At 28.6% G+C, this 24,825-nt stretch overlaps 2 protein-coding genes and 1 long non-coding RNA gene across 3 annotated transcripts; 2 read left to right on the forward strand and 1 right to left on the reverse strand.

Annotated features, from left to right (window-relative positions):
• Positions 1-10,773: 10,773 nt before the first annotated feature.
• LOC110628169 (endoglucanase 11) lies at positions 10,774-14,638 on the forward strand. The gene is made up of 5 exons (XM_021774693.2): positions 10,774-11,210; positions 11,325-11,537; positions 11,639-11,839; positions 12,256-12,510; positions 13,854-14,638. The coding sequence occupies exons 1-5, from the start codon at positions 10,962-10,964 to the stop codon at positions 14,511-14,513; spliced, it is 1,578 nt and encodes a 525-aa protein (XP_021630385.1). The 5' UTR covers positions 10,774-10,961; the 3' UTR covers positions 14,514-14,638.
• Positions 14,639-14,844: 206 nt separating this feature from the next.
• LOC110628170 (protein NRT1/ PTR FAMILY 6.4) lies at positions 14,845-18,191 on the forward strand. Its single transcript, XM_021774694.2, has 6 exons — positions 14,845-14,925; positions 15,622-15,654; positions 15,756-15,876; positions 15,963-16,180; positions 16,361-16,908; positions 17,137-18,191. Exons 1-6 carry the CDS (start codon positions 14,845-14,847, stop codon positions 18,014-18,016), a joined length of 1,881 nt encoding a protein of 626 aa, XP_021630386.2. The 3' UTR covers positions 18,017-18,191.
• Positions 18,192-20,832: 2,641 nt separating this feature from the next.
• LOC110628171 lies at positions 20,833-24,158 on the reverse strand. The gene is made up of 3 exons (XR_002489969.2): positions 24,113-24,158; positions 21,226-21,411; positions 20,833-21,138 (listed from the first exon to the last, which is right to left on the reverse strand). It is a non-coding gene; the product is annotated as an uncharacterized LOC110628171 (long non-coding RNA).
• Positions 24,159-24,825: the final 667 nt, after the last annotated feature.

Genomic DNA, 24,825 nt, shown 5'->3' on the forward strand with positions numbered 1-24,825 from the left:
GTTATTTTCTCATTTTTTTATTTTATTTTTTTACATTATTTTTTGTTGTTAAAAATTAATTTATATTTTTTATTTATTTCATTATATTATTAATTTTTATTATTTATTTCACTTAATTATTAATACTACTGTTATGAATAGTACTTTAGTCTACTTAAAATTAAAAAATTGTGTAAATTTTAAATATTATTTTTATGGATAATAATTTAATCTAATCAAAATTAGTAAAATAGTATAAATTTTAAATAATATTTTTTATGAATAATAATTTAATCTAATCAAAATTAAAAAAATTTTGTAAATATTAAATATTATTTTTATGGATAATAATTTAGTGTAATAAAAATTAAAAGAATTATGTAAATATTAAATACAGTTTTTATGGGTAATAGTCTATGTCTAATTAAAATTAGAAAAATTAAATTATTTTTAATGGGTAATAATTTAAATTTTGATCAAATATGATTTTATGAGTGAATTAATAAAATATTATTTTAATAAAATAAATTTTAACTATTGAATTAAATTATTAATATATTTAAATTATGTATATTATTATAGTGAGGGAGCAATTCTTTAAAAGAATGTCAATAAATATATTGTCATTATTATCGTGAATCAGCCTATTCAATTAATTTCATTTAAGTAAATAACTGTCGAGAATTGTAAAGTTGATATTAAAAATATTCATTTAATTCAGAATTTTGATTTAATATATAGAGGTATTCGCCTCATGTTAGAAATTAAATATGCAGAGTTTACCTATTAAAAGGTCTTTGTCACTACGCAATTATAAATTTTTTCAATAGATGGAAATTGAAATAAAAAATTTACTGTATTTTGATTTGATGAATTTGGAAGTTTGTTAAAATATAGCATAATTAAAGATCTGCATATTGTTTTACTAATTGAAGAAAAAAAATGAAAGATTGAGAGAATATATAGGAGATCATAATAGCGATCATAATAAATATGATTTAGCTTGTTAAGATTTAATAAATCAAGCTCAACACATTGCAGAATCTATTTCTATTTCAAAACAATAAAAAAAGTCAAAGATTAAGTATCGTTCTAGATTAAAGACATTACTTGTTTATCTCCGTTATTTCTTGATGCAGTGTTTGGCTTTTTGAGAAAATGATAAGTCTAAAGAGTCGTTATATTAAAAAATTTTTATTGAATAATTGGTTGGTAACTTATATAAAAAGAGATGTATTTGTAAATTTTGATAATGAAAATATTATGAATAAATTTCAAGTAATGAAAAATAGATGGAAAATATTATAATTTTATTATAAATACTCATCAAATTTTTATAATAATTTTTATTGAATATATATTATTTTTTAATTATTTATTTAATTCAAACCCTAACTAAAATTTTTGGATCTGTCACCGTGGTTCTGCACCTCTTACATGCTAGATTGACTTCCTTGGTTGCCTCTATTTAGAGCTGAACTCACCACAGAATCTAAAAGGTGCTTTTTCTGTTTGTTTTCTCTCTAACTAAAGGTACTGCTCTTTCTCCATCCTTATGAATCTTCCTTCAGATTTTTAGTTGTAGATGGCTGGTCAACACCACTGGTGAACTAATTTAGTTTGGATGCTTTGTAGTATTGTGGCCAGTGGTGGTTGTGGATGAGTGTCGCTGGCTCATTAGCATCTGGGTTTTTTCTTTGAATCCGAATTAGTTTGTGGTTAGGGTTTTTTCATGGGCTAAATTTTTTGAATTTTATTTATTCAAATTTTTTTATTACACTCTTAATTTTTAATCAATGTATATCTTATCAAAAGATCATTTCATCTATAGAGCCAAAGCACAATATAAAGGGGGCAAGGCTCGGAAAGAAAAAAAAATTCAAATACAAATAAATAATAAATCTATAGCTCAATACACCCAAAAGCCCGAAATCCAGAGAACGAGGCAAACTGCCAAAGCAGAGAAAAGCTGTTACTATAAATGAAGCTTGACAAAAAATTTTTACACTAGAGCTATAAATGTAGGATACATAGAAGTTTCTAGTAACTTAATTTGAAACATTATTAGGTGCACTTTTCATTAAGTTATTATGCATTATAATTTAGTTTAATTATATTACATTTACTAAAAATAAGCAACAATAAAAAAAAATATTTAAAAAATTACAATATTTTCATAAAATATATAAATTTATTGAGATACTTTTGTTATATAAGACTATTAGATAAAAAGTTTAATAATTTGTATTTTGTCGCAACCAAATTTTTATATTATAAAGTTAGACTAATTAATTATAATTATTGTGGACTTTTTTTATAATGTTTTTCATAAGGCTAATTGACTAAAAAAGTATATGATGTGATAATCTGAAATTCAGAAAATATGGTTTTACAAGAGTTTTGTAAAACTTATAAAAAGCCTAGGCTTAGAGGAGGGCAACCCTCCTTTTATCTGTTTTCTTTTTTCTGCTGGTGACGTATAACAAACTGTCTGTGATTAGACCTCCTGTCCCTACCATGTTGATTCGGACGTACAAGAATATCATATCCCTATCCCATGCGTAACGGCCTCTGATTCTCTCCGGACGCACGTGTGGATGGACCCATCAAACAGATGGATTGATCCCCTTCTTGATTTCGAGCTGTACCTGAAGATATAATTAAAGTCGAGCCCAAATAGAATCTGTTTAATGGGCCGTATGGACTGGGTCGGCCTGATTGAGAAAACTAACTGGAGCCTGGTTTTAAAGCTGAACGGACCGGACATGATTCATACGGAAGACTTGAAGACTTTTAAATAATGGGTTGGTACCATGGACCTGGCTCCAGACTGAGGTGAAGAAATCCAGTGATCATCATGATATTTATATTATTTTATATTTTAATTCAAATACTTTAATTTTATATGACTTGGCCTATAAATGCATTTAGGTAGGTGTAATTTTAATCAATTTTTAAAAATCAAAATTTTAGAGTTCAAACGACACATCAAATATAATATTTTATTATTTTTAAATATAAATTAATTTTATATATAAAAATAATATTAACATGTAATTAATTGTACTTAAATGATATATTTAATTTTAAAAATAATTATAATTAAATTATTAAATATATAGAATAGCTTCAATACTAAATGAATTTAGTTTCGTAGCAATAATTAAGAAGAATTTATAATATATTATGTTTTTAATTATTTTGTATATACTACTATTTTAAATTTAATAATATGTTTAGTATAAAATATTTTTAATTATTATTATAAAATAAAATATATAATTATTGAATGTGTCAACTCTTGATTAACATCACAAAAATAGCTAAATAAAATCAATCAATACTATAAGCATATGATTCAAAATTAAAAAAAAATTAAATAAATGAAATTTATATGAAATTGAAAAAGACATTAATTTATTAAAAAAATAATTTGCAGTTTCCCAAATCTATTTTTGCATTTCTCAGACCTCATGTCCCATTTGAACACATATAATTTTGAAAGAAGTCATTTCTTATAATTAATTTAAATATAATAGAATTACGATTAAACTCTTTTTTTAATAAATTAAAATTAATTCATCATTCTTATTATTTCTAAATTAAACATAAATATTTATTTTTATAAACAATAATCATTTTTATAGCATTAATTTTTTTTAAAAAAATCATTATTAATATTTTCACAATATTTAAAATTTAATTTTTACATAATATTTTACCATTAAAAAATATAAATTAAAATGGGCTGCTTTTAAAAAATCAACAAAATAATATAATAAATTTATTAATATTAATTTTTAAATTTATTAAATATTAATAATTAATATAAAATTAAATTAATTTTTAAAAAGCATTTATTAATAAAAAATTAAATAAATTTAAAACTAAAATAAATAAAAAATAAAGAATAAAAGGAAAAGAAAAAAAAATGAAGATTTCTAAATGACTAACCTTAAATAAAATAATTTCTCATAAAATCTTAACAATTTTAGTAAAAATTACTTTTAAATTAAAATTAATTCTCATAAATTTAAATATTTATATTATTATTTTTATCAAACACAAAAATTTTAAAAAATAACAAATTTATTTCTTCTGAATTTTTTTAAAATTAACCGTTTCAAAAAAGATACAATTTAAAAAAAACAAAAAAAAAAAAACAGAAAAATAAAGCTTCCAAAGGCCCAACTGCATACAACCAATCCAAACCTAGAATTCGGCCTGTTAACCTTAAACCCTAACATTTTCTGCTTGTCACCAGCCTTCAGGCACCACAGAAGAAGCCTTTAATCTCACCAACAAGAAAAGCCAGAGGCTTCAACTCTAGAACCAAGCGGCTAAAAACAGAACAAAAACCCCACCTCAAAAAGCTTTTCTTCATCGCTGACGTTTTATATTACTGTAAAACTTAATAATAAAGAAGGTTGCTGCTAGGATCACTGCCGATGGGTAGAAGCAAATATAATTTGTAGCCACCCGCAAACATATTGGCCTGCCAGTATTAATTCTTGCAGCAAATTATAAGACAACTGAAAATGACTACCTCTACGGATAATAGTACGAAACTATTTATTTTTTATAATATGAATAAATTTATTAATTAATATTTTAATTTTAAAAAAATATATAAAAATATTTTTAATATTTTAAAAAATTTAATAATTAATTCTTTAATTAATTTTAACTGTTAAATATTATAAAAAAAATTAAACTATCTTTAATAAGAAGATTAATTAATAAATTTTTAAAAAATTTAAGAAATTAATTAATAAATTTTTAAAATAATAACAACTGAATAATAAAATATTTAACGATAAAATTAATAAAAAGACTGATAAATAATTTTTTTAAAATATTAGAGATATTTTAATTTATTTTTTAAAATTAAATAATTAACTAATAATTTTTCTTATATTATAAAAACTAAATAATAATTTTTTATAACATTAAATCATTACGCAAAACAACAGAAATTTATCATTAGAAATTAGTTTAAAATTTTCAGTTCACAAGCATCAAGATATATATTAAAAATAAGCGAATTGGCTCAGAAAGACTAAAATCTTGGAATTTTTTATATTCATAGTAAAAATTTTTAATTTAAAAAAAACTTCAACAAATTTAATATTAACAATTTTTTAAATTATTTTTAATTAGATTTAAATTAACCTATGCTATATATTATTATTTTTACAGCATAAATAATTTGATTAATTGAAATAAAAACTTATTTAAGAATTTAAATTCTTAATTATATAAAATTTTTAAATTATATAATTAAAAGATTTAACCTCTCTTAAATAAAATTTTTTATCGAAGATTTTAGACAATTAAAAATTAAAATCTTAATAAAGTGTAATTAAGTAAATCAAATTACTTAAAAATAATGATGCATAGTATGCCATATAGTAAATCTGATTAAAATTAATTCTACTACAATTATAATAAATGTGAAAATTAGAGATTTTTTTTTTATACAAAATTAAAAATTTTAGCTATAATTTTTTAAGTCAATGAACCTAAAATAATATTAAAATCATTCAAATTTTAATATTAAATTACATTAAAAATAAATATTTGTTTCACAAAAATAAATTAAGTAATTTTAAGTAAATAAATAATTCTATTTTTGTTTGAAATAAATTACATGCGAGAACATAAAAAATTTTCATATAATCATATCTTTTCGGCTTGACTTTATCTTCTAAAAATGATTTCTTTTAAAATTAAAAATTTAAAATAATTTGTTTATATTATCTTTTAAATTTTAATTGATAAAAATATTCAATTGCATTCAATTCCTATATATTATAACTTTAATCTGTTCTATTTTTTATAAATTAAATAAAATATTATCCATTCATTTTTAAATAAAACAACTTTGGGTGCATATTTAATGTTATTTTCAAATTTTACAGGCTTAAAAGGTTTTTAGGACAAAAAAATACTTTCACAAAGTGATTTTTTTTTTATAAAAAATAACTGTTATATAATATATTAAATCAAAATAAACAATTATATAATAAATTAAATCCTGTGATAATTTAATATAAACAACATAAGAATTATAATAAAATGTTTGAATAACCCTCTATTGGCATAGAATAATTTGTATTTAAGATATTATTTTATACAAAACAATTTTTTTTATGAAAAATATTTTTTAATAAAATAATATTTTTTTATTATTTAATTTTAATTAAAAGTAAAATATATTAATAAGTTAATAAGATTTTATTTTTAAAATAAAAATTGAATGAACAAAATCTAAAAACTCTTAAATTTATTAAAATTTACTTATAATTTTTTTTAGTAAAATACGCCTTATACTCTATGTTAGGGATGAGCAGTATTCGGTTCAAATCGAAAAATTGATCGAATCAAATCGATTTGAAAATTTAATTTGGTTTTTTATACATTTCGATTCGGTTTGATTTTTAATTTCAGAAATTTCGGTTATTTCAATTTGATTCGGTTTTGATCAGAAAAAAATCAAAAAAATCAAACCGAACCGATTAGTGATAATAATATGTTTTTTCAATAATATAGAGAAATTAAATCATATTAAGATTAAAATATTTTAATTAAATTTTAAAATATTAAAAATAAAATATAAAAAATAAAAAAATTATTAAAAATCGAAACTGATCAAACCGAGCCGAATCAGACCGATTCAATTCGATTCAGTTTCTGATCAAAATCAGTTCGATTCAATTTTTATAAACACTAAAATTTCGATTTTTAATTTATTCAGTTTGGTTCAATTTTAAACCAAACCGACCGAATGATCACCCCTATTTTAGGTGATACAAGTGCTGTAATGTAATGGGTAGATAATATAATTAAATAAATAAAAAGAATATATAATAATATATTTATATATATAATTAAATGTTGATAAATAAATAAAATAAAATAAAAAATAATGAAATAATATATAAATTTATAAATTATTAAATTATATAGTATATAATATGCCAACTAATACTTATAATTTAGTTATAAATTTATATTTTACTAATAAAATAGTTCTATTAAATTTCTTATTAGTAAACTGATAAGAAAAAGTCAATTCAAATTAAAAAAATTAAATTATTTTAAATATTAAAATTATAAATACTAAATTATTATAATTTATTAAAATTAAAGGAGTTAAATGATTATAAAAAATAAAATTTAAAATATTAAATTATTATAATAATTTAACAGTGATTTTTAATATAAAGATCACTAGTGAAAATTGAAGACTCGATTATTTTTAAATAAAATGGTACAGACAAAATACAAAATTGTATGTTTTGTTAATTAAATCTTAGGACTATTATAAATTACACTTTTCTTAAATTAATTTAATTTCTTTTTTATTAGAAAAATATTTCTATTAATCTAAATTTCTCAGCAATTCAGAACTAAATTTCTTAAATATTACAAATATTAAAAAATTAAAAATATATATTTTTTGAAAAAACAATTTCCTCAAATAAAAGAAGCCTAAAAGTCAAATTTATCAGAATAAGGTAAAAAAGTAATTAAAAAGTTAGTCAATGAAATGATGGGATGTCCAAGAAAATTCAGGTAAGACGACAAAAACTCTGAACGGAAAGAATTTGAAATTTCAAATCTGTAATTCTTTTAGTACTGTTTTTGGATTTTAACAGGGAATTATTTAGAATGTAAAATTAGGTAAAGTAGGCTCCAAAAATTAGGGTTTTGTCCCCAATTGCGTAAATGATCACCGGAATGTCGGCCAGGAGGCAGGGCAGGTCCACCGCCAGTTGGGTTCCCAGTTTACCGGCCAGCCCCGTTGCTCCACTTTCCCCAAGACCTAGCTACCGCTATATGAGTAGAAGAACCAGGGGGACCTTACGGTCCACTATCTTACACGTGGAGGTGCCACCGACAAATCTGAGTGAGTCCATTTGCAATTTGATTTTGGAGGGAAAATTATTGCCACTTATAAATCCACCTAAATACATGTTTTAGAATAACTTTTTCTTAGGGATTGAAAACCTTTTCATTAAATAGGAGTAAGAAAATGGATGATAACATCCAAAACGAGCTCACAATAGCGGTAAAGAGAGTAATAAAAAGAATAACAAATGAAAACTCTAACAAATTCATGATCATGAGTAATTTCATTCGAAGACTGATGAATCTATCTAATTTTAGTATTTAGTGGGAATTAAAAATATTCATATAATTTTTTACAATCAAATCAAATTCAAAAACATTTAAAGAGTTAGAATATCCAAGTCAAATAAAATATTTTAAAAATCGATTATTATTTATATAAATTAAATATTAAAATTTTGTATATATTTATTTCATATTTTTATATTTTAACACTGATTTAGTTAAAATAATTATTTTGCATTTAAATATAATGTTTGGAATATGAAATGATTGAATTTGTTATTAAATATATTCAAAATTTTGCTATATGTTTTTAAAGTTTGTTAATTATACTATAAAATTACATATAATAAAGTTACTAATTTTTCTTCTATATTATTATTTTTTTATATATTTTTATTTTTTTTGTTAAACATATATATTTATCTTGCTTATAAATAATGCGTTACATTCGATAATCTTTAATTTAATTCCTATAATTTCATATATTGTAATTATAATAATTTAATTCATAATTTTTTAATAAATAATTCAATAATATTGAGTTAATTATATATGGATAAAATCTGAAATTTCTCAAATTTACTCAGATATACTTATCATCAGACTAAGTCTGCGAGTGCATAGCATTAACTTAATTATCTGCTATAATATTCTCTATTTTAAAAAAATTTAATGACTTAATTATATTTTTTGGTGGGGAGTAATTTATTTTTTCAAATATGAGAATTGAAGTGTGGATTGTATTAAAACATATGAATTAAATTATAATTTAATTTTTTTTTAAGGTGAATGAGTAATTACTTTTAAAATATAATAAAGATACGTGAGGTAAGATAATTGCTTTGGTTTGACATAATAATGTTGGCTTTTCACTAAACGAGATTATGATGATTGTTATATGATACGTACAGGACCACCAAACACCAACCTTGATTGATGAGTATAATAAAGGATTTCCACTTGTTTGTTGTTTTTTAAAATTTTCACCTGATGACCATCATTCACACCAACGAAGACTATATGCCATAACCTTTTTTCTTTTTTCTTTTTTTTTTTTAAAAAAAAAAACTGATTGTTACCGTTTAATTTTGTGCTGCAACTTTTCCTTTTTACCATGTATCAGTTAAAATTATATAAGTAAATCAAATTAAATTAAATTAAAAAAATTGATTTTAAATATATATTAGATTTATTAAATTATTAGTTTAGAGGGTTTAATTATCTATTTTTACTATATTTAATAGTCTAATTTAATTGATAGAATATAAATAAATTAATTTTGTGATTAATATAAAATGTATTAATTAAAGTTTTTAATTTAAAATATATATACTAAAAGGTTAAAAAAAGAAGAAGAAATCAGACCATCATCCCTAAATAAAAGTAAATCAATATGAGGCGAAGGTAGTGCGCCAGAGAAAGCATGAAATAGCAATGGCAGCACGTGGAATCACATCCCAGACCCAGAGTGTATTATTAAAGTTTCCTCCTTCAAGCATGAAATATTTAATTAAGGAAAGCTCCATATAATTAGGGACTGTCGACAAAATCTCTTGAATTGAGACATTGGTATTTGATACCTTAATCAAAATCCAATTCTTTACTCTAAATTAATAAGTAGATTGATACCTAATGCCCCAAAAGTTTACTTTGTTTCATTCTGAGATGCAGAAGCCCTACCCATGCATTTATGAAAGACAGCTACTCATCCGCCAATGTCACACACCGCAGAAACTTCTGATTCTGCTTCTACTACAACCTATTTTAGCCGACACTATCTCTTCTTCGAGACTAGGGTGAGCATTCGGTCGGTTCGGTATAAAATCGAACTGAACCGAATAAATCAAAAATCGAAATTTTAGTGTTTATAAAAACCAAACCGAATTGATTTTGGTCAGAAATAGAATCGAACCGAATCGGTCTGATTCGGTTCGGTTTGATCGGTTTCAATTTTTAATAATTTTTTTATTTTTTACACTTTATTTTTAATATTTTAAAATTTAATTAAAATATTTTAATCTTAATATGATTTAATTTCTCTATATTATTAAAAAAATATATTATTATCACTAATTGGTTCAGTTCGATTTTTTTAATTTTTTTTTATCAAAATCGAATCGAACTGAAATAGCTAAAATTTCTGAAATTAAAAACCGAACTGAACTGAACCGAATCGAAATGTATAAAAAATCAAACCAAATTTTTAAATCAATTCAATTCGATCGATTTTTTCGATTTAAACCAAATACTGCTCACCCCTATTCGAGAGCATATCGAGCAAAATGTCATGCACTCCCCAGTTTACTGTTAATTGACGGTTATTTTTTTAAGTGACTATCTAACCTTTTTTATTCTATTAATTGCAAAAAATAAATTTAGATATTTTAGATAAAAATATAATAAAGTTAATAAATAAATAAATTATTAATTCAAAAAGAAAAATGTTTTGAATTCAAGATAAATAAAAGTAAAATATGGAGTATTTTTTTAGAATAAAGGGCCTATTTGTGACTAATTTATAAAGAGGTAAGGTCAGTTTTTATAAACTAATAAAAGTGTAATTAACGAAAGCCAAGATAACGGCGCCGTTTTCTTAAATATAGCAGAAGAAAACAGTAAACCGTTTCATAAATCACGCTAGTGATTGTGTGAGAAGAAAGCGAAAGGCTTTTCACATTTGCCATTTCACATTCTCATGTGAGACTCACATGCATATGCATGTATGACATATACACCACTTCCTCTTCCGACACGATTCAATTTTCAGATCACTGCTCTCTCTCTCCTCTCCTTCATTTTCCATTCCCTTCACTCTCAGGAGGGAACAAGGAGAAGAAGAATCCATGGAGAATGAGAAGAAGAAGAATCTAAACCATGTTAGATTTCCAAAAACCACCAGATTTTTAACCAATTCCTGTGTTTTTCTCTTCTCCTTGTTCGCCATTTTCAAAACTGGTCTTCCTTTTGATTATTCTGACGCATTAACCAAGAGTCTCCTTTACTTCGAAGCACAGCGCTCCGGTCGCTTACCCTACAACCAGCGCGTCACATGGCGCGACCATTCAGGCCTCACTGATGGCTTGGAACAAGGAGTTAGTACTAAAATTTGATAAGAAATTTGAGTATTCTGTTCGAATTCTGATACGGTAGTCAAATTTTGAATGAGACTCTGTTTGTGTGCTTTTGTTTTGGGTTCTTTGGTGTAGGTGGACTTAGTTGGAGGATATTATGATGCAGGGGATCATGTTAAATTTGGTCTGCCAATGGCGTTCACTGTGACAATGCTTTCATGGAGTGTCATCGAATTCCGGGATCAGATCGCTCGCGCCGGAGAATTAGAACACGCATTAGAGGCTATTAAATGGGGGACTGATTATTTCATCAAAGCGCATACTAGTCCCAATGTGCTATGGGCTGAGGTGCGCCGCTACTGCATTTGCTTCATCAGGATTCAGATGATTTCGTCTCTTTTGTCTACTTATCATTGATTTAATCTATCTACTTTTGGTGGCATTTATAGGTAGGTGATGGTGACACCGACCATTACTGTTGGCAACGGCCGGAGGACATGACCACATCCAGGCAAGCCTACAAGATCGACGAGAATAATCCTGGCTCGGATCTAGCCGGAGAAACTGCCGCCGCAATGGCTGCCGCATCTATAGTGTTTAAAAGAACAAACCCGCATTATGCTTATCTCCTCTTGCACCACGCCAAACAGGTACACTAATCGTTACTTGATTCGTTAGTCAAATTGGAGTCAATTAATAAACCTCTGGGTCAATATTGGAAATTACATATGATTCTAATGCACTAGATAGTCAAAATAGCAATTATAGTAATAGGCCAGTGATAGGATGGAGCACATATAAATTAAAAAATATAGCTAAAATAATAATTTTATTTTTTAATATACACTTTTATTTATTTCCTTATTATTAAATTATTTTTAAATTAATAAATTTTATTTTTAATACATTAAATAAGGGCAAAGTGGGAAGTTGATAAATAAATTATTATTTAATTATACCTGTAATTTGGGAATTTTAACTGTAAAATGTTGAATTTTAATTTAATTTGACATGATATAGGATTTCTTTGATTATTGTTTGACGAATTGGTTTATTTTGGGTGTAGTTGTTTGAGTTTGGAGATAGGTACAGGGGAAAATATGATGCAAGTGTGGAGGTAGTAAAGAGCTACTATGCTTCTGTGAGTGGCTATAAGGATGAGTTGCTGTGGGGAGCCATGTGGCTCTACAAGGCCACCGACAGCCAAGAGTACTTGAAATACGTTATTAACAAGGCTCACTGTTTTGGCGGGACTGGTTGGGCCATGACAGAGTTTAGTTGGGATGTTAAGTATGCTGGCCTTCAAATTATGGTTTCAAAGGTAAAGTTACTCTTTTTTGTCCCCCTCCTCTCTTTCTCTCTCTCTTTTCTTGCCTTTGAGACTATGAGTATATTCTTGAAAATAAAAAATGGTATATTTGATTTAGGGACTGCTCTCTCAAAAATCTTTATAGGATTTGCCTTTTGCCCACAATTCAAAATGGAATAACAATATTCTTAACTTTAATTAAGAATTTATTTTATTACGTCAAGAACTTATTACTGGATGCATGTTTTGCCACTAATCTTTTTCAAGAAGTTATTTTATTACGTCAAATTTATAATTTTTTTATTTACTCTTTAAACTTATAATTTGTACAATAATTTATGGAGTAAAACTAAGACTGTTTAGATATAGAGTTTAATACTTCCCTTACACGAACTTAAATTTCAGTAGGACACAATTAGAAAATTAATTTCTGTTTGTGTATGATATCTTTTAATATAAAATTTAAGAGATTAATTTATTCTACAATTTATAAATTGAAAGAGTCAATAGAGTTACTAAATTAAGAAGTAAAATGTGAAAAAATGACGCTTAGGCCTGCTTGGTGCAATTGTCTACAGGCACATATATATCTCGGAGCAGCGAGATTCATTTCCTAGTTGGTCTTAATAGGACTTTAATTGCAATATAGATGGTGAAAAAAAAGCGAAAAAGTGACAAATTACACATACCATTTAAAAAGCATTTGCTTATGCTTTGCATGGAAGTTCTTTGAGTTTTGGACATTGATTGCTGTTGCTGATTATATATATATATAAAAAAAAAGTTTGCCACTGGGCTCTAGGTTAGTGGAAAGAGCGCCTTAAATTAAAATGTAAAAGTAGTGTGCCATTTGAATTTATCCCAAAGCCAGGGGGGAAAAAAGACGGAAAGGTTGTGCAGGATCTGCAGATCATGATGATCACACATGCATATGATTATTTTGTTTGTCTCGGGTTTTGGGTGGGACCTATTTCAGTTTATGGGTCCCACTTGCTAAAACCAATGGAATGGACACAGCTCTGTCATTGTTTTCATTTATGGCGCCTTATGGGTATAGTCTGTAGGGGAAGGCACAAATGCACGAGCTTGTACGAGCTGGGCCTCTTACTGAAGTCAGTGTACATCGCTTTTCTATTAAAAATTTTTTGGTGGGGTGGGTTTTTGAGGGCTTAAACCTTTTGTTCACACTGAATATGACACATAGGGTTGGCATTGCTACTAAAATGTCTCAATCAGCATGGTTAGATATTTTTATTGAGAGCTCATCATATGGCTTGGATTGAAGAACTTGAATTCATTTTTTTAACTGCTTCTCATGTTCTATGATCTCAAATGAAATTATTGGTTCTCTGCAGTGGCTCATGGATGAAAGACACAAAGAGCATAGACACATAATAGAGCAGTACAAGTCAAAGGCTGAGTACTACATATGCTCATGCCTTAACAAAAACAACAATGGTAGTAATGTGGAGCGAACTCCAGCAGGTCTTTTACACATCCGACAATGGAACAACATGCAGTATGTTTCTACGGCAGCATTCCTTCTAACTATATACTCTGGTTACCTTCGAGGCTCTGACCAAAAGATCCAATGCCCTAATGGAGTATTGGATCATAAAGAGATCCTGAGTTTTGCTAAATCACAAGTTGATTATATCCTAGGTTCTAACCCAATGAACATGAGTTATCTTGTGGGATACGGTCCTAAATTCCCCGCAAGAGTGCACCACAGAGGGGCCTCAATAGTGTCATATAGAGAGAACAAGGGGTTCATTGGGTGCACTCAAGGGTATGATAATTGGTATAGCAGGAAAGAAAAGAACCCCAATGTTTTGGTTGGGGCATTGGTGGGAGGACCTGATTGCCAAGACAATTTCAGGGACCAAAGAGGTAATTATGTGCAGACAGAGGCTTGCACATATAATACAGCACCATTAGTGGGTGTTTTTGCAAATTTGTTAGAAATGGAGGATCAAATGGGTGATCATAATCAGCCTTTGGTTGCTTCTTATTAGAAATAAGATTTATAGATTAAGAGTATTGAATATTACACATAGAGGTGGTTTTTGGGCGTGGCTGAGCTAAGTGTTCAAGCCTCATTTGTAATTTGGGAAGCCTGAAAGAAGGGCCTCATTTTGCATCTGTAATTTTTTTCCTCTTTTTTTTTTCCTAGTGTTTATAATTCAATATATTAAGGAAAAATAGAAAAATGAATCATTTGGTTCTCATATTCAGAAACATAGTATTGTTTAAAAAATAAGACTTAATTTCAATGTTATAGTTGACATATTTGGAAGGGAAAAAAAAAAAGAAATAGTGTGAGGTGAGGGATGAAATAATTCTTGGATGAAACTCAAGGATGGGTATGGCAGCCAGCAGGGCCATGGTTTTGCTAATGAATTTGTGGTTGAATTTATGAACTGGATGGTCCAGAATTTCTCATCAGCTCCACATGGCATGGCCACATGTCCAAATGCCCAAAATTTTGAGATGAATTTTTAAATCTTTAAGCTCTCAAGTCATAGTTCTTTAAGAGGTAAGCACCAAAAATGGGATTAAATTGAAAAGAATTGTCACTTTCCAATATATGATTGTTTAAGGATATAAGCACCAAAAGGTCAAAGAAAAAATAGGTATTTTAAAAATCTAATATATATTCAGAATAGCAATTATAAAGATAACTTGGAATGCTACTTACAATCAAAATACTTTATTTTTTTAAGATGAAATGCTACAACTGAATATATATAATGTATATATATATATATTAAAAAGAAAATTAATGCTAAATTGAACTGATAATAATTCTGATTTTTAATTTAATCAGCTCAACCAACAGGTTTGATTGATTTTTTAATGCACAGCCAAATCTTAAGCTTCAAATAATTCCAAAAAGGGCACATGGTTGTTGCTATACAACACAAAAAACAAATCATCTAAATCACTCTTTATCAGTTATCACAGATTCCAATTGTGGAAAACATGAGAACTCACCACTGCCTAACTTCTAATCATGCAACCCTTCTGTTCTTCTTTATAGAGTAGAGAGAGATAAAGAGTTAAATACCATACTCAACTCCAGTCACTCACTCCTTTTGTTCTTCTTTGGTAAACCTTTCACAGCTGAAACAGCATCAAACTTCTGTGTCAGAAATGGTAACTGCTTCCTGAAATGGCTCAAATTCAATTATGACACAAACGGATTTCATCGTTTTATCAATTGGATTCTTTCTCTAATCATCTCTCAATTGTAACAGGTTTTGGTAACCAACCATGGAGACAAGGATGGATCACATCAGGACATTGCAATGGATTTTCAAGGAAATCCTGTAGATAAGTCAAAAACTGGAGGATGGCTTGCTGCAGGGCTAATTTTGGGTGCTTCTCCTTGAACAGCACCCTGTATATATTGCTTTTAACTTGTAATGAAGCTCTATTAATCTCCACTACAACACTTTTTACAGGAACCGAACTCTCTGAGAGAATATGCGTGATGGGGATATCAATGAATCTAGTGACCTACTTGGTAGGAGATCTGCATATCTCTTCTGCAAAATCGGCAACCATTGTCACCAACTTCATGGGAACTCTCAACCTCCTTGGCTTGCTTGGGGGTTTCTTGGCAGATGCTAAACTTGGTCGGTATTTGACAGTTGCAATCTTTGCATCCACAACTGCAGTGGTAATCTCTGAACCAAGTTTTGCATAGTTAATGAAATAGTCCAGTCCTTCATTTCAGAATACGATTAAGTTATATTTCACTGATAAAGAAGACAAAATGTCACCTCGTTTAGGTTGATATAAGTTAGTCCAATCACCCCAAAGTTCTAGCTGAACTTCAACTCCTTTTTCTCTGCACCAGGGGGTCACTTTGTTAACACTAGCTACAACCTTCTCTGGCATGAGACCTCCACCGTGTGACAACTATAGGAGACAGCGTCATCAGTGTATTGAAGCCAATGGCAGGCAACTGGCTCTGCTATATGCAGCACTTTATACTATAGCACTTGGAGGTGGTGGAATCAAGTCCAATGTCTCTGGGTTCGGGTCTGATCAATTTGATGCAACAGACCCCAAGGAGGAGAAGGCCATGGTTTTCTTCTTCAATAGATTCTATTTCTGCATCAGCATTGGATCCTTGTTTGCAGTAATTGTGCTGGTATACATTCAAGATAACGTGGGAAGAGTTTGGGGATATGGAATTTCTGCAGGGACAATGGTAATTGCAGTAGCTGTACTGCTTTGTGGGAATCCATGTTACCGTTTCAAGAAGCCTCAAGGCAGCCCTTTAACGGTGATATGGAGGGTCTTGCTCTTGTCTTGGAAGAAGAGGAATCTTCGCTATCCTTCTCTTCCCACTCTTCTGAATGATTACCACAATTCCAAGGTCCCGCACACAGAGAAGTTCAAGTGAGTTACTAAGTTACTGTCACATTCTCAGCCTTTAAGAACATTTTCCAGAATCTCAGGCCTTCCTGTCAGATTTGTGCTGTAAAACAACCATCTGCAAAGCCACCAACGAAACTTGAGAACTTTACTAGAGTTAGAATCTAATTACACCCATTAAACTGGCAAAGTTTCTACTATAATTTACATTGAAATTCACAGATTTCCTTTCCTATGCATGTGATTCATTAGATGTCTTGACAAGGCTTCGATTTTGGACGTGCAAGCCTCTGCTGGAGGAAACAAAAATGACCCTTGGATAGCATCCACAGTAATGGAAGTTGAAGAGGTGAAGATGGTACTCAAGCTCATCCCTATTTGGTCTACATGCATCCTCTTCTGGACAGTCTATTCTCAGATGACTACTTTCACCATTGAGCAAGCCACCTTCATGAACCGAAAGGTTGGCTCCTTGGTTATTCCTTCTGGTTCGTATTCTACTTTTCTCTTCATCACCATTCTTCTCTTTACATCCCTGAATGAAAGGGTCATCGTGCTCCTGGCGCAAGAGTTCACCCACAATGCCAAAGGACTCACAAGTCTTCAGAGGATCGGTATTGGGCTGATTTTTTCAATAATTGCCATGGTGGCTGCAGCTATTATTGAGAAGGAAAGGAGGGAAAGTGCTGTTCAACATAATTCCCAGATAAGTGCTTTCTGGCTAGTTCCCCAATTCTTCCTGGTGGGTGCTGGGGAAGCATTTGCTTATGTCGGACAACTTGAATTTTTCATCAGAGAGGCACCTGAAAGGATGAAATCAATGAGTACAGGGCTTTGCCTAAGCACACTTTCTATGGGTTTCTTTGTTAGTAGCTTTTTGGTGTCCCTAGTTGACAAAGTGACTAAGAAGACATGGCTGAGAAGCAACTTGAACAAGGGAAGGTTAAATAACTTCTATTGGTTGCTTGCAATGCTAGGAACTTTGAACTTTTTTGCTTTCCTCATGTTTTCAAAGAGACACCAGTACAAAGTCCTCCTTACACCTGGTGATTCTGGTGACAAAGAGCTTAAACCTTCCAGGGATTTGATTGCTATAGAGATAGAGGAGGTGGTCACTGAAGGAAAAGAGTGACCCTAATTTTCTCAAGTGCCTTTCCACTGTTATTTCAATCCTATGTATTATGTTTTCCTTTCTATGCACCCACAAGCTTATTTTGGGATTGGTTCATTTCTAAATCTGAGAAAAACTAAAGCTCTGTCACCTCTTTTTTTTATTGAAAAAATTATTATTCGGTCCCTATTTTATAGAAAAACTCATTAGTTAGTCCTTTAATTTTGAAAAATACATTAAACATTCTGACGTTTTAGAAAATATACTTATTAGTTTCTCCGTTAATTTTATTTATTAAATATTACAAAAAAAAAAATTCTAAAACAATTTCAATATGGAGAGACTAATTAACAGACTTTTTTACAAAACTAAGAGATCAACTAATGAATTTTTTCAAACTATAGGGACCAAACAATAAATACTTAATGGCTAAAACTAAGGGTGTAATCCAACCGAATTTTAAGAAGTTCCATCTCGATTAATAAAAAAATTTCGAAGTTCGAGTTCGAGTTCGACTTGAACTTCAATTTTAAGCTCGAATTCGATTCAAAAAAAAATATTGTACTCAAGTTCAGTTCGAACTCGATTCATAATAAACTCGTTTATTACTTAAACAAGCCAATTCAAGCTTTGAGCTAGAGCTTTACTTGCTAACAATCTCGTTTAACTTAAACTTAATCAATTTAAATTTTTAAACATTAAACTTTTGAATTAAAAAGTCAAAAGAGACTTTAATAAAATCAAATATAATTTTGTTGATGTCTCTTGTAACCAAGTTCTTAATTTAAATCACAATAAAAGGAAAATCATTATTTATAGAGGAGTTTCACCCCTCCATTCCTATAAATTTCTGATGTGGAATGGGGGCGTTGATTGAGTAACCATTAATAGCTTATATGTAACATATCACATAGTGAGCAGACAAAAGTGGGTTTGTGGTCCAGAGGTTAATGAGAGTGGCTTTTTTGAGGTTTTGGGTTCAATTCCCAGCAACAGCATTTTATTTTTTTTATTATTTAGATTTTTATATTTAAATCTTTTATTTTTTTATTATTTAGGTTTCAATATTTAAATATTTATTTATTTATAACATCAAATATTATTTATCATTCAAATACTAATTGTAAAACTTTTAATTAATTATATAAAATACATTTAATATAAGATCAACGATATAATACTAAATTCAATAATCATTTGTTTAAATATTTATAATACATGTTATGCAAAATTAATGGAAGTATATATAATAAATATATAAATCTATATATAAATAATCAGGTGAAGGAGAGAAAATTTCTATTTAAATTACATAATTTTAATTAAACCTGTGTAATTTTGCTGTTAGTACCAATAGATATTTTTATATAAAATTTATTAATATGTTATCATTTGATTATTTATATCTTATTATTTGTTTTTATTCAAATATATGATTTATATTAAATTATTTTATATTATACAAAAAATACTATACACATAATACAAATATAGAATATTACATGAAATAAATATATAAGTATAATCAAATTAAATTATATAATTATATATATACATTATACTCAAATTTCATGAATAGAATCATATTGATTTATATTTAAATTATATAAAAATTTTATTTATAAAATTAAGTGGACAATATTAAGTATGAGAATAATCATACAAATATATATAAGCATATAAAAGTAATAATAATAATAATAGCTTATTAGGAAACTTAATAGTTTAAAGAGAGTGTCTACTTAAAAAGGCATACAGTGAAAGATAAATATATAAACTAATAATATAATAACACAATTAAGAGATAGAAATATATAAATTAACAATGTATGGTTACATAGTTTAATATTATTTAATCCTTTAAAAGTTTGAAAATTAAGGAAAAGATACAAATAATACAAATAAATAATAAAAATAGAGTATTTATAACTTTTCTTATTAAAAGTATTTATGATATTATTTATTAGTAGTATTTATTATTTTACATTAAGAATGTATTTTTATCTAATATATTAAATTTGTTTCAACATGCATTAACTTGTTTATTGATTCTATTAATCTTGGATTTGAACTAATTTAATCTTGGATTTGAACTAATTTGATTCTATTGGGTATGTAATACTCTATGTTAATCTTGGATTTGAACTAATTTCTATTAATGGGTTTGAACTAATTTCTAATTTTGACTTGGGTATTTAATTAATTCTTTTCCTTGTGATTTAATCTCTTATTTTGTGTTTGGCTAACTAAAGTAGTGTTTTAATCATTAATTGATATATTGAAAGACGAAGATTAATGGTGGAAAACCTAGAATTAGAACTTATATTCTTAAATTCAAGAAATTAACTAAATTTTATAATTAATTAAAGAATCTAATAGGTTTTTATTAAATCAAAAGCCACAAAAGTAAAAAATGGTTTAATTAAGGCACAACCTTATATCTTGAAAGAGAATTAAAGTGATTTTAAAATTAATTCCTTCAAGCAATAGAATATCCACGAATGGCTAGAAATTGGGGAAATTAATTTTTAGTCTTAATTAATTGCTAATTTTAGTTAGATTTGGGTTAATTTGCCATCTTAGTCTAATTGCTTTTAATTGGTAGTTAATTTCTCTTACAAGTATAGGATTAATTAGCTTAATTGCCATTTCTTAGTTAATTTTAATTAAATTACTGTACATTTTACGTCAATTTGATTAGTCCAAACAATTACTTGAATCTACTTGAATCATAGCCTAGTACTTATATACTAATTCTCCGTGGAAACTATACTCTACTCTATCATTATATTACTTGTACGACCCATATACTTGCGGTATCACAACATACCACTCCAAAAAGTTAATTTGCAACTGTATCCATTACGTTAATTAAACAAAATTCTGAGTTCAGTTCATTAACCAGCCGTACTTATGAAAGTACACTACCGGAAAAAGATCCCATAAGCAACAGACGCACACTAGAAAAAGAGAGCTGACCTCTAATGAACTACACAAAACAACTGCATGCTCTAGGGAGAATTGCTTGAGTGCGCAGGTGAGTGGTTCACGACCAATGGGGGACGCAAAGCTTGATGGTTTGCCACATTTTGTTTGCGGGCCTTGTACATTTCTTCTGTCTCAATCACAACTAACCTCTTTAACTGCAGGGAAAAATGTATATTAAAGACAATGACCATATCGTATAAGCTACACAGAATTGAGGAATTATATTTAGCTTTCTCTAAAACCTGTTGGAGCATTCCCCTAACAGTGGGAGTATTCCATCGCATGACAGTTACGTTTATGAAGTCTCCTGGTTCCAGGAATGCCCCTCACCAAGGTTATGCATAAGTTAGGACTCCATGCAATTGGGACTGGGGCTTTGAAAGCTTTAAATGCATTCATGGCTTTCAACTTTGCACCTGTATCACCCACTAATACACCTCAGCTATGTCATATTAAGTAAAATAAAGCTGCACTACCAACAACAAAAACTGAAAGACTCTGATGATGAAAAATGAAGGGGTGACATGCCAAAATTTGTCTGTGATCATTCTAAAGCATACACACATAAAAGGAAAGAGGAAGCAGAGAGGGGGAGGGGGTGAAGCTATCAGGGGAATGGTGGAAAATAGCAACAATCGTCAATAGCACTCTAAGGCTTAGAGAAAATGAATATCACCATATAGTAATTCACATTATCAAAAGCAGAAATTTTTTAAGAATCTAATGGATAACGATGTCAACTCTTAAAAATACTGAATCATGAATAATTTGAAGCCTATGCATGAAAACTTCCAGCTGATATTAACAAATGTCAGTTCATAGTTATTTCCTCTACCCAGTTTTCTCCCTTTAGAATATCTAATGATTCTGATCAAGGTAATAATGCATTCTCTGTTTGACATGCACAGGACATGCAGATAAAATCCTTTGAGGAGGATAAAGAAGTTAAGAAGGGAATCAACAAACACACATCGGAAAAGCATATCTGCATCCATGAGTGAGCCTACAATCAAGGTAAAAACTTCATGTTGCATAAAAAATTACACCATTGGAATTCAATACCAGGACAGTGAAGTTTGATTGAAACTTTTTTAGAGAAACCTGATCCCTCAAAAGTCTATGCAAATCATGGTTTCAAATCGCGGTCGCGGCCGCACGATCATAATGTAATGGTAACGGCCTGTCGTGGCGCAAATTTTTTAGAAAAATTTGTAAAGTTCATGAAATCAATATATTTGTAAAGTTCATGAAATTAAAATATATTGAAAGATATAATGAAAATTAAGTTATACAACTTAATAATAAGTACAAATATATCAAATAAACATTAAATACATAAATTTTAAATATTATATATAGTAATTTACCTCAATTAAATTACCAGAATGATCGTTTAGGGTAGGTTTTTGAGTAGAAATTTAAGTATATATGCGGCTATCAAAAAATTTAAGAGAAATATGGCAGTTTTTGGCTTGAAAAGTTGAAATGGAGACTGGAAATAAGTATAGAAGAAGTATGGAAGAATGCTGGAGCCTAGAGCAGGAGTCTGGAGAAGTGGAGAGAGTGCTAAATGGAGGACTGCTTGGCTTGCTGGTTGTGGCGAAGACATAAACTAGTAAAGAGTAAAGAAAGACAAAAGGCTAAAGAGAATAAGTAGAGAAATCAGTTTTTTTCCCCTTCAATAATGCATACAAAGGCTGGTGCTGGTGTTGGACTACTGGTAAGGAAAGTAGCGACCGTTATGGCTATTACAGCATGGCCGATAACGGCCGTTACAACAACAAAATTTTCCTACTGTTATTTACAGGCCTTAACGGCCACGGTAGGCTCGAAAACCTGTAAATAACAGCCGTAACGGCTGTTATCTAAAACCATGATGCAAATTGAAAAGAGAAAAAAAAAATCATATTGAGAGGCAACCAACATACATCAGAAAAGCATATTGCATCCATACGAGTGAGGCTAGAATAAAGGTGAAAATTTCATATTGGACAAAAAACAAATTTCACCAATTAATTGGAATTCAAATACCAGGAAAGAGAAAAAAACAAAACTGAAATTATAAAAGAGAAACTTGATCCTCCAAAAGTTTAAGCAAATTGAAAAGAAGGGAAAAAATAATTTCCAGCAGTTTATTGCAAAATTCAAGACTGTAGTTGCAATCATATCATAAGAAATTGTGCATGTGACATGAGATTAAAATATATATAAGATCAGCTTTTGATTTCTATAATCTAAAAGTATATTTGGTTCATTTAGTCAAAAAACCACTCAACCAAAAGATTAAAACGTGCAAGGCTCCATATCTCTAACATACCACTGCACAACTTGCAGGAATGTTCATTGCCTTAAAGCTTGAACAAGCCCATCATAATTTGGGTTGACATATTTAGTAAATAAATGAGAGTGGGCAGGACACAGACTCTAGAAACTTTTTGTAAACCGCTCCATTGGCTTAGGAAAAGGTTTTACAAACACCAGACGTTGGTAAAAGAACTAATCGTGGGGAGAGTTTTAATATCACACAGAAAAGATCAGCTCTTTTTAGCACATTCTCGTAATTCATTTCCTAAACACCTAATCTGTAAAATCATAGATAACTAATGATCTTTTCTGTATCAAAATCAAACAAACAAAATAAAAATGGGAAATCCCTTCTTACTCACAGCAACCGCAACCTCTCACTGTCAAATCAAATTAATCAATTTATAACCTCATAATACTAAATAATAATAACAACCTTAAATCACCTTTTTTTTTTCAAAATCACCTTTTTGTTTTTCACTTCAAATGAAAAGTTGTCGGAAATCCCTTTCCTGTATTAAAGCTAATCCAATAGCTAGAGGAAAAAACTCTGGATAGTAAAATTATCAATTTCATTTTTGTCCATATAAATGAAAAAGAAAAAAGAAGGCCTAAATATTCAATTGAGTGAATCACTCCAAGATCAATGTTTCAATTAAACATGCTTCGAGGGTTACCAGAAGCAAATCAAATATAATCACCAATACATGATATTCGTATCATCGAAGCAGCAAAAGGTACTAAAGATTGAGGAGAAACTATAGCAAATCACAAGGAGAACTGATTAAGCAGTGAAGAGAGGGACGAAGGCTACAGAGAACTCACCCTCGAATTCCACCTATACCTGAGCCTGCTTACTAGTGGAAACCTGAAAATAGAAATAGAATACTACTTCAGAAAGTTGTCTTGAGAACGGGCCAAGTTAAAGTTGTGATGGCCCATGCACTGCGGAGTCTAGAGTGCTGAGAACTCGGCCCAATAACTCAAATTCAGGGGCTTTTGCTTTTTTGGGTTAAAAATAATTATTTGTCGGGTTGATGGTAAACTTATTTGAAAATTTGGGTTCATAGCAAATATATTTGCTAAAAAAAGATTTGACCGCTTATGTGGTAGTCATAAATCACTCTTGACATACTCCTAAATGCATCAGGATCTGGTAGGGGTGACCATTCGGTCGGTTCGGTTCAAAATCGAACCGAACTGAATAAACTGAAAATTGAAATTTTAGTATTTATAAAAATCAAATCGATTTTAATCAAAAATCGAATCGAACCGAATCGATCTAATTCGATTCGATTCGATTTGATCGGTTTCGATTTTTAATAAATTTTTTATATTTTACACTTTATTTTTAATATTTTAAAATTTAATTAAAATATTTTAATTTTAATATGATTTAATTTCTCTATAATATTGAAAAAACATATTATTATTATTAATCGGTTCGGTTCGGTTTTTTTAATTTTTTTCTGATCAAAACTGAACCGAAATAATTAAAATTTTTAAAATTAAAAACCGAACCAAATCGAAATGTATAA

The sequence above is a fragment of the Manihot esculenta genome, chromosome 12 (genome assembly GCF_001659605.2).
Source record: "Manihot esculenta cultivar AM560-2 chromosome 12, M.esculenta_v8, whole genome shotgun sequence".
Classification (NCBI taxonomy): Eukaryota; Viridiplantae; Streptophyta; class Magnoliopsida; order Malpighiales; family Euphorbiaceae; genus Manihot; species Manihot esculenta.

What these genes read in the sequence shown, in the direction of transcription:
- LOC110628169 (XM_021774693.2), top strand. Translation starts at nt 10,962, where the DNA reads ATGGAGAATGAGAAGAAGAAGAATCTAAACCATGTTAGATTTCCAAAA. An exon ending in CTGATGGCTTGGAACAAGGA is followed by an intron (nt 11,211 to 11,324) that starts GTTAGTACTAAA and finishes TCTTTGGTGTAG; the next exon opens with GTGGACTTAGTTGGAGGATA. An exon ending in TTCAAATTATGGTTTCAAAG is followed by an intron (nt 12,511 to 13,853) that starts GTAAAGTTACTC and finishes GGTTCTCTGCAG; the next exon opens with TGGCTCATGGATGAAAGACA.
- LOC110628170 (XM_021774694.2), top strand. Translation starts at nt 14,845, where the DNA reads ATGAAACTCAAGGATGGGTATGGCAGCCAGCAGGGCCATGGTTTTGCT. An exon ending in TTGAATTTATGAACTGGATG is followed by an intron (nt 14,926 to 15,621) that starts GTCCAGAATTTC and finishes AACCTTTCACAG; the next exon opens with CTGAAACAGCATCAAACTTC. An exon ending in CCGCACACAGAGAAGTTCAA is followed by an intron (nt 16,909 to 17,136) that starts GTGAGTTACTAA and finishes GTGATTCATTAG; the next exon opens with ATGTCTTGACAAGGCTTCGA.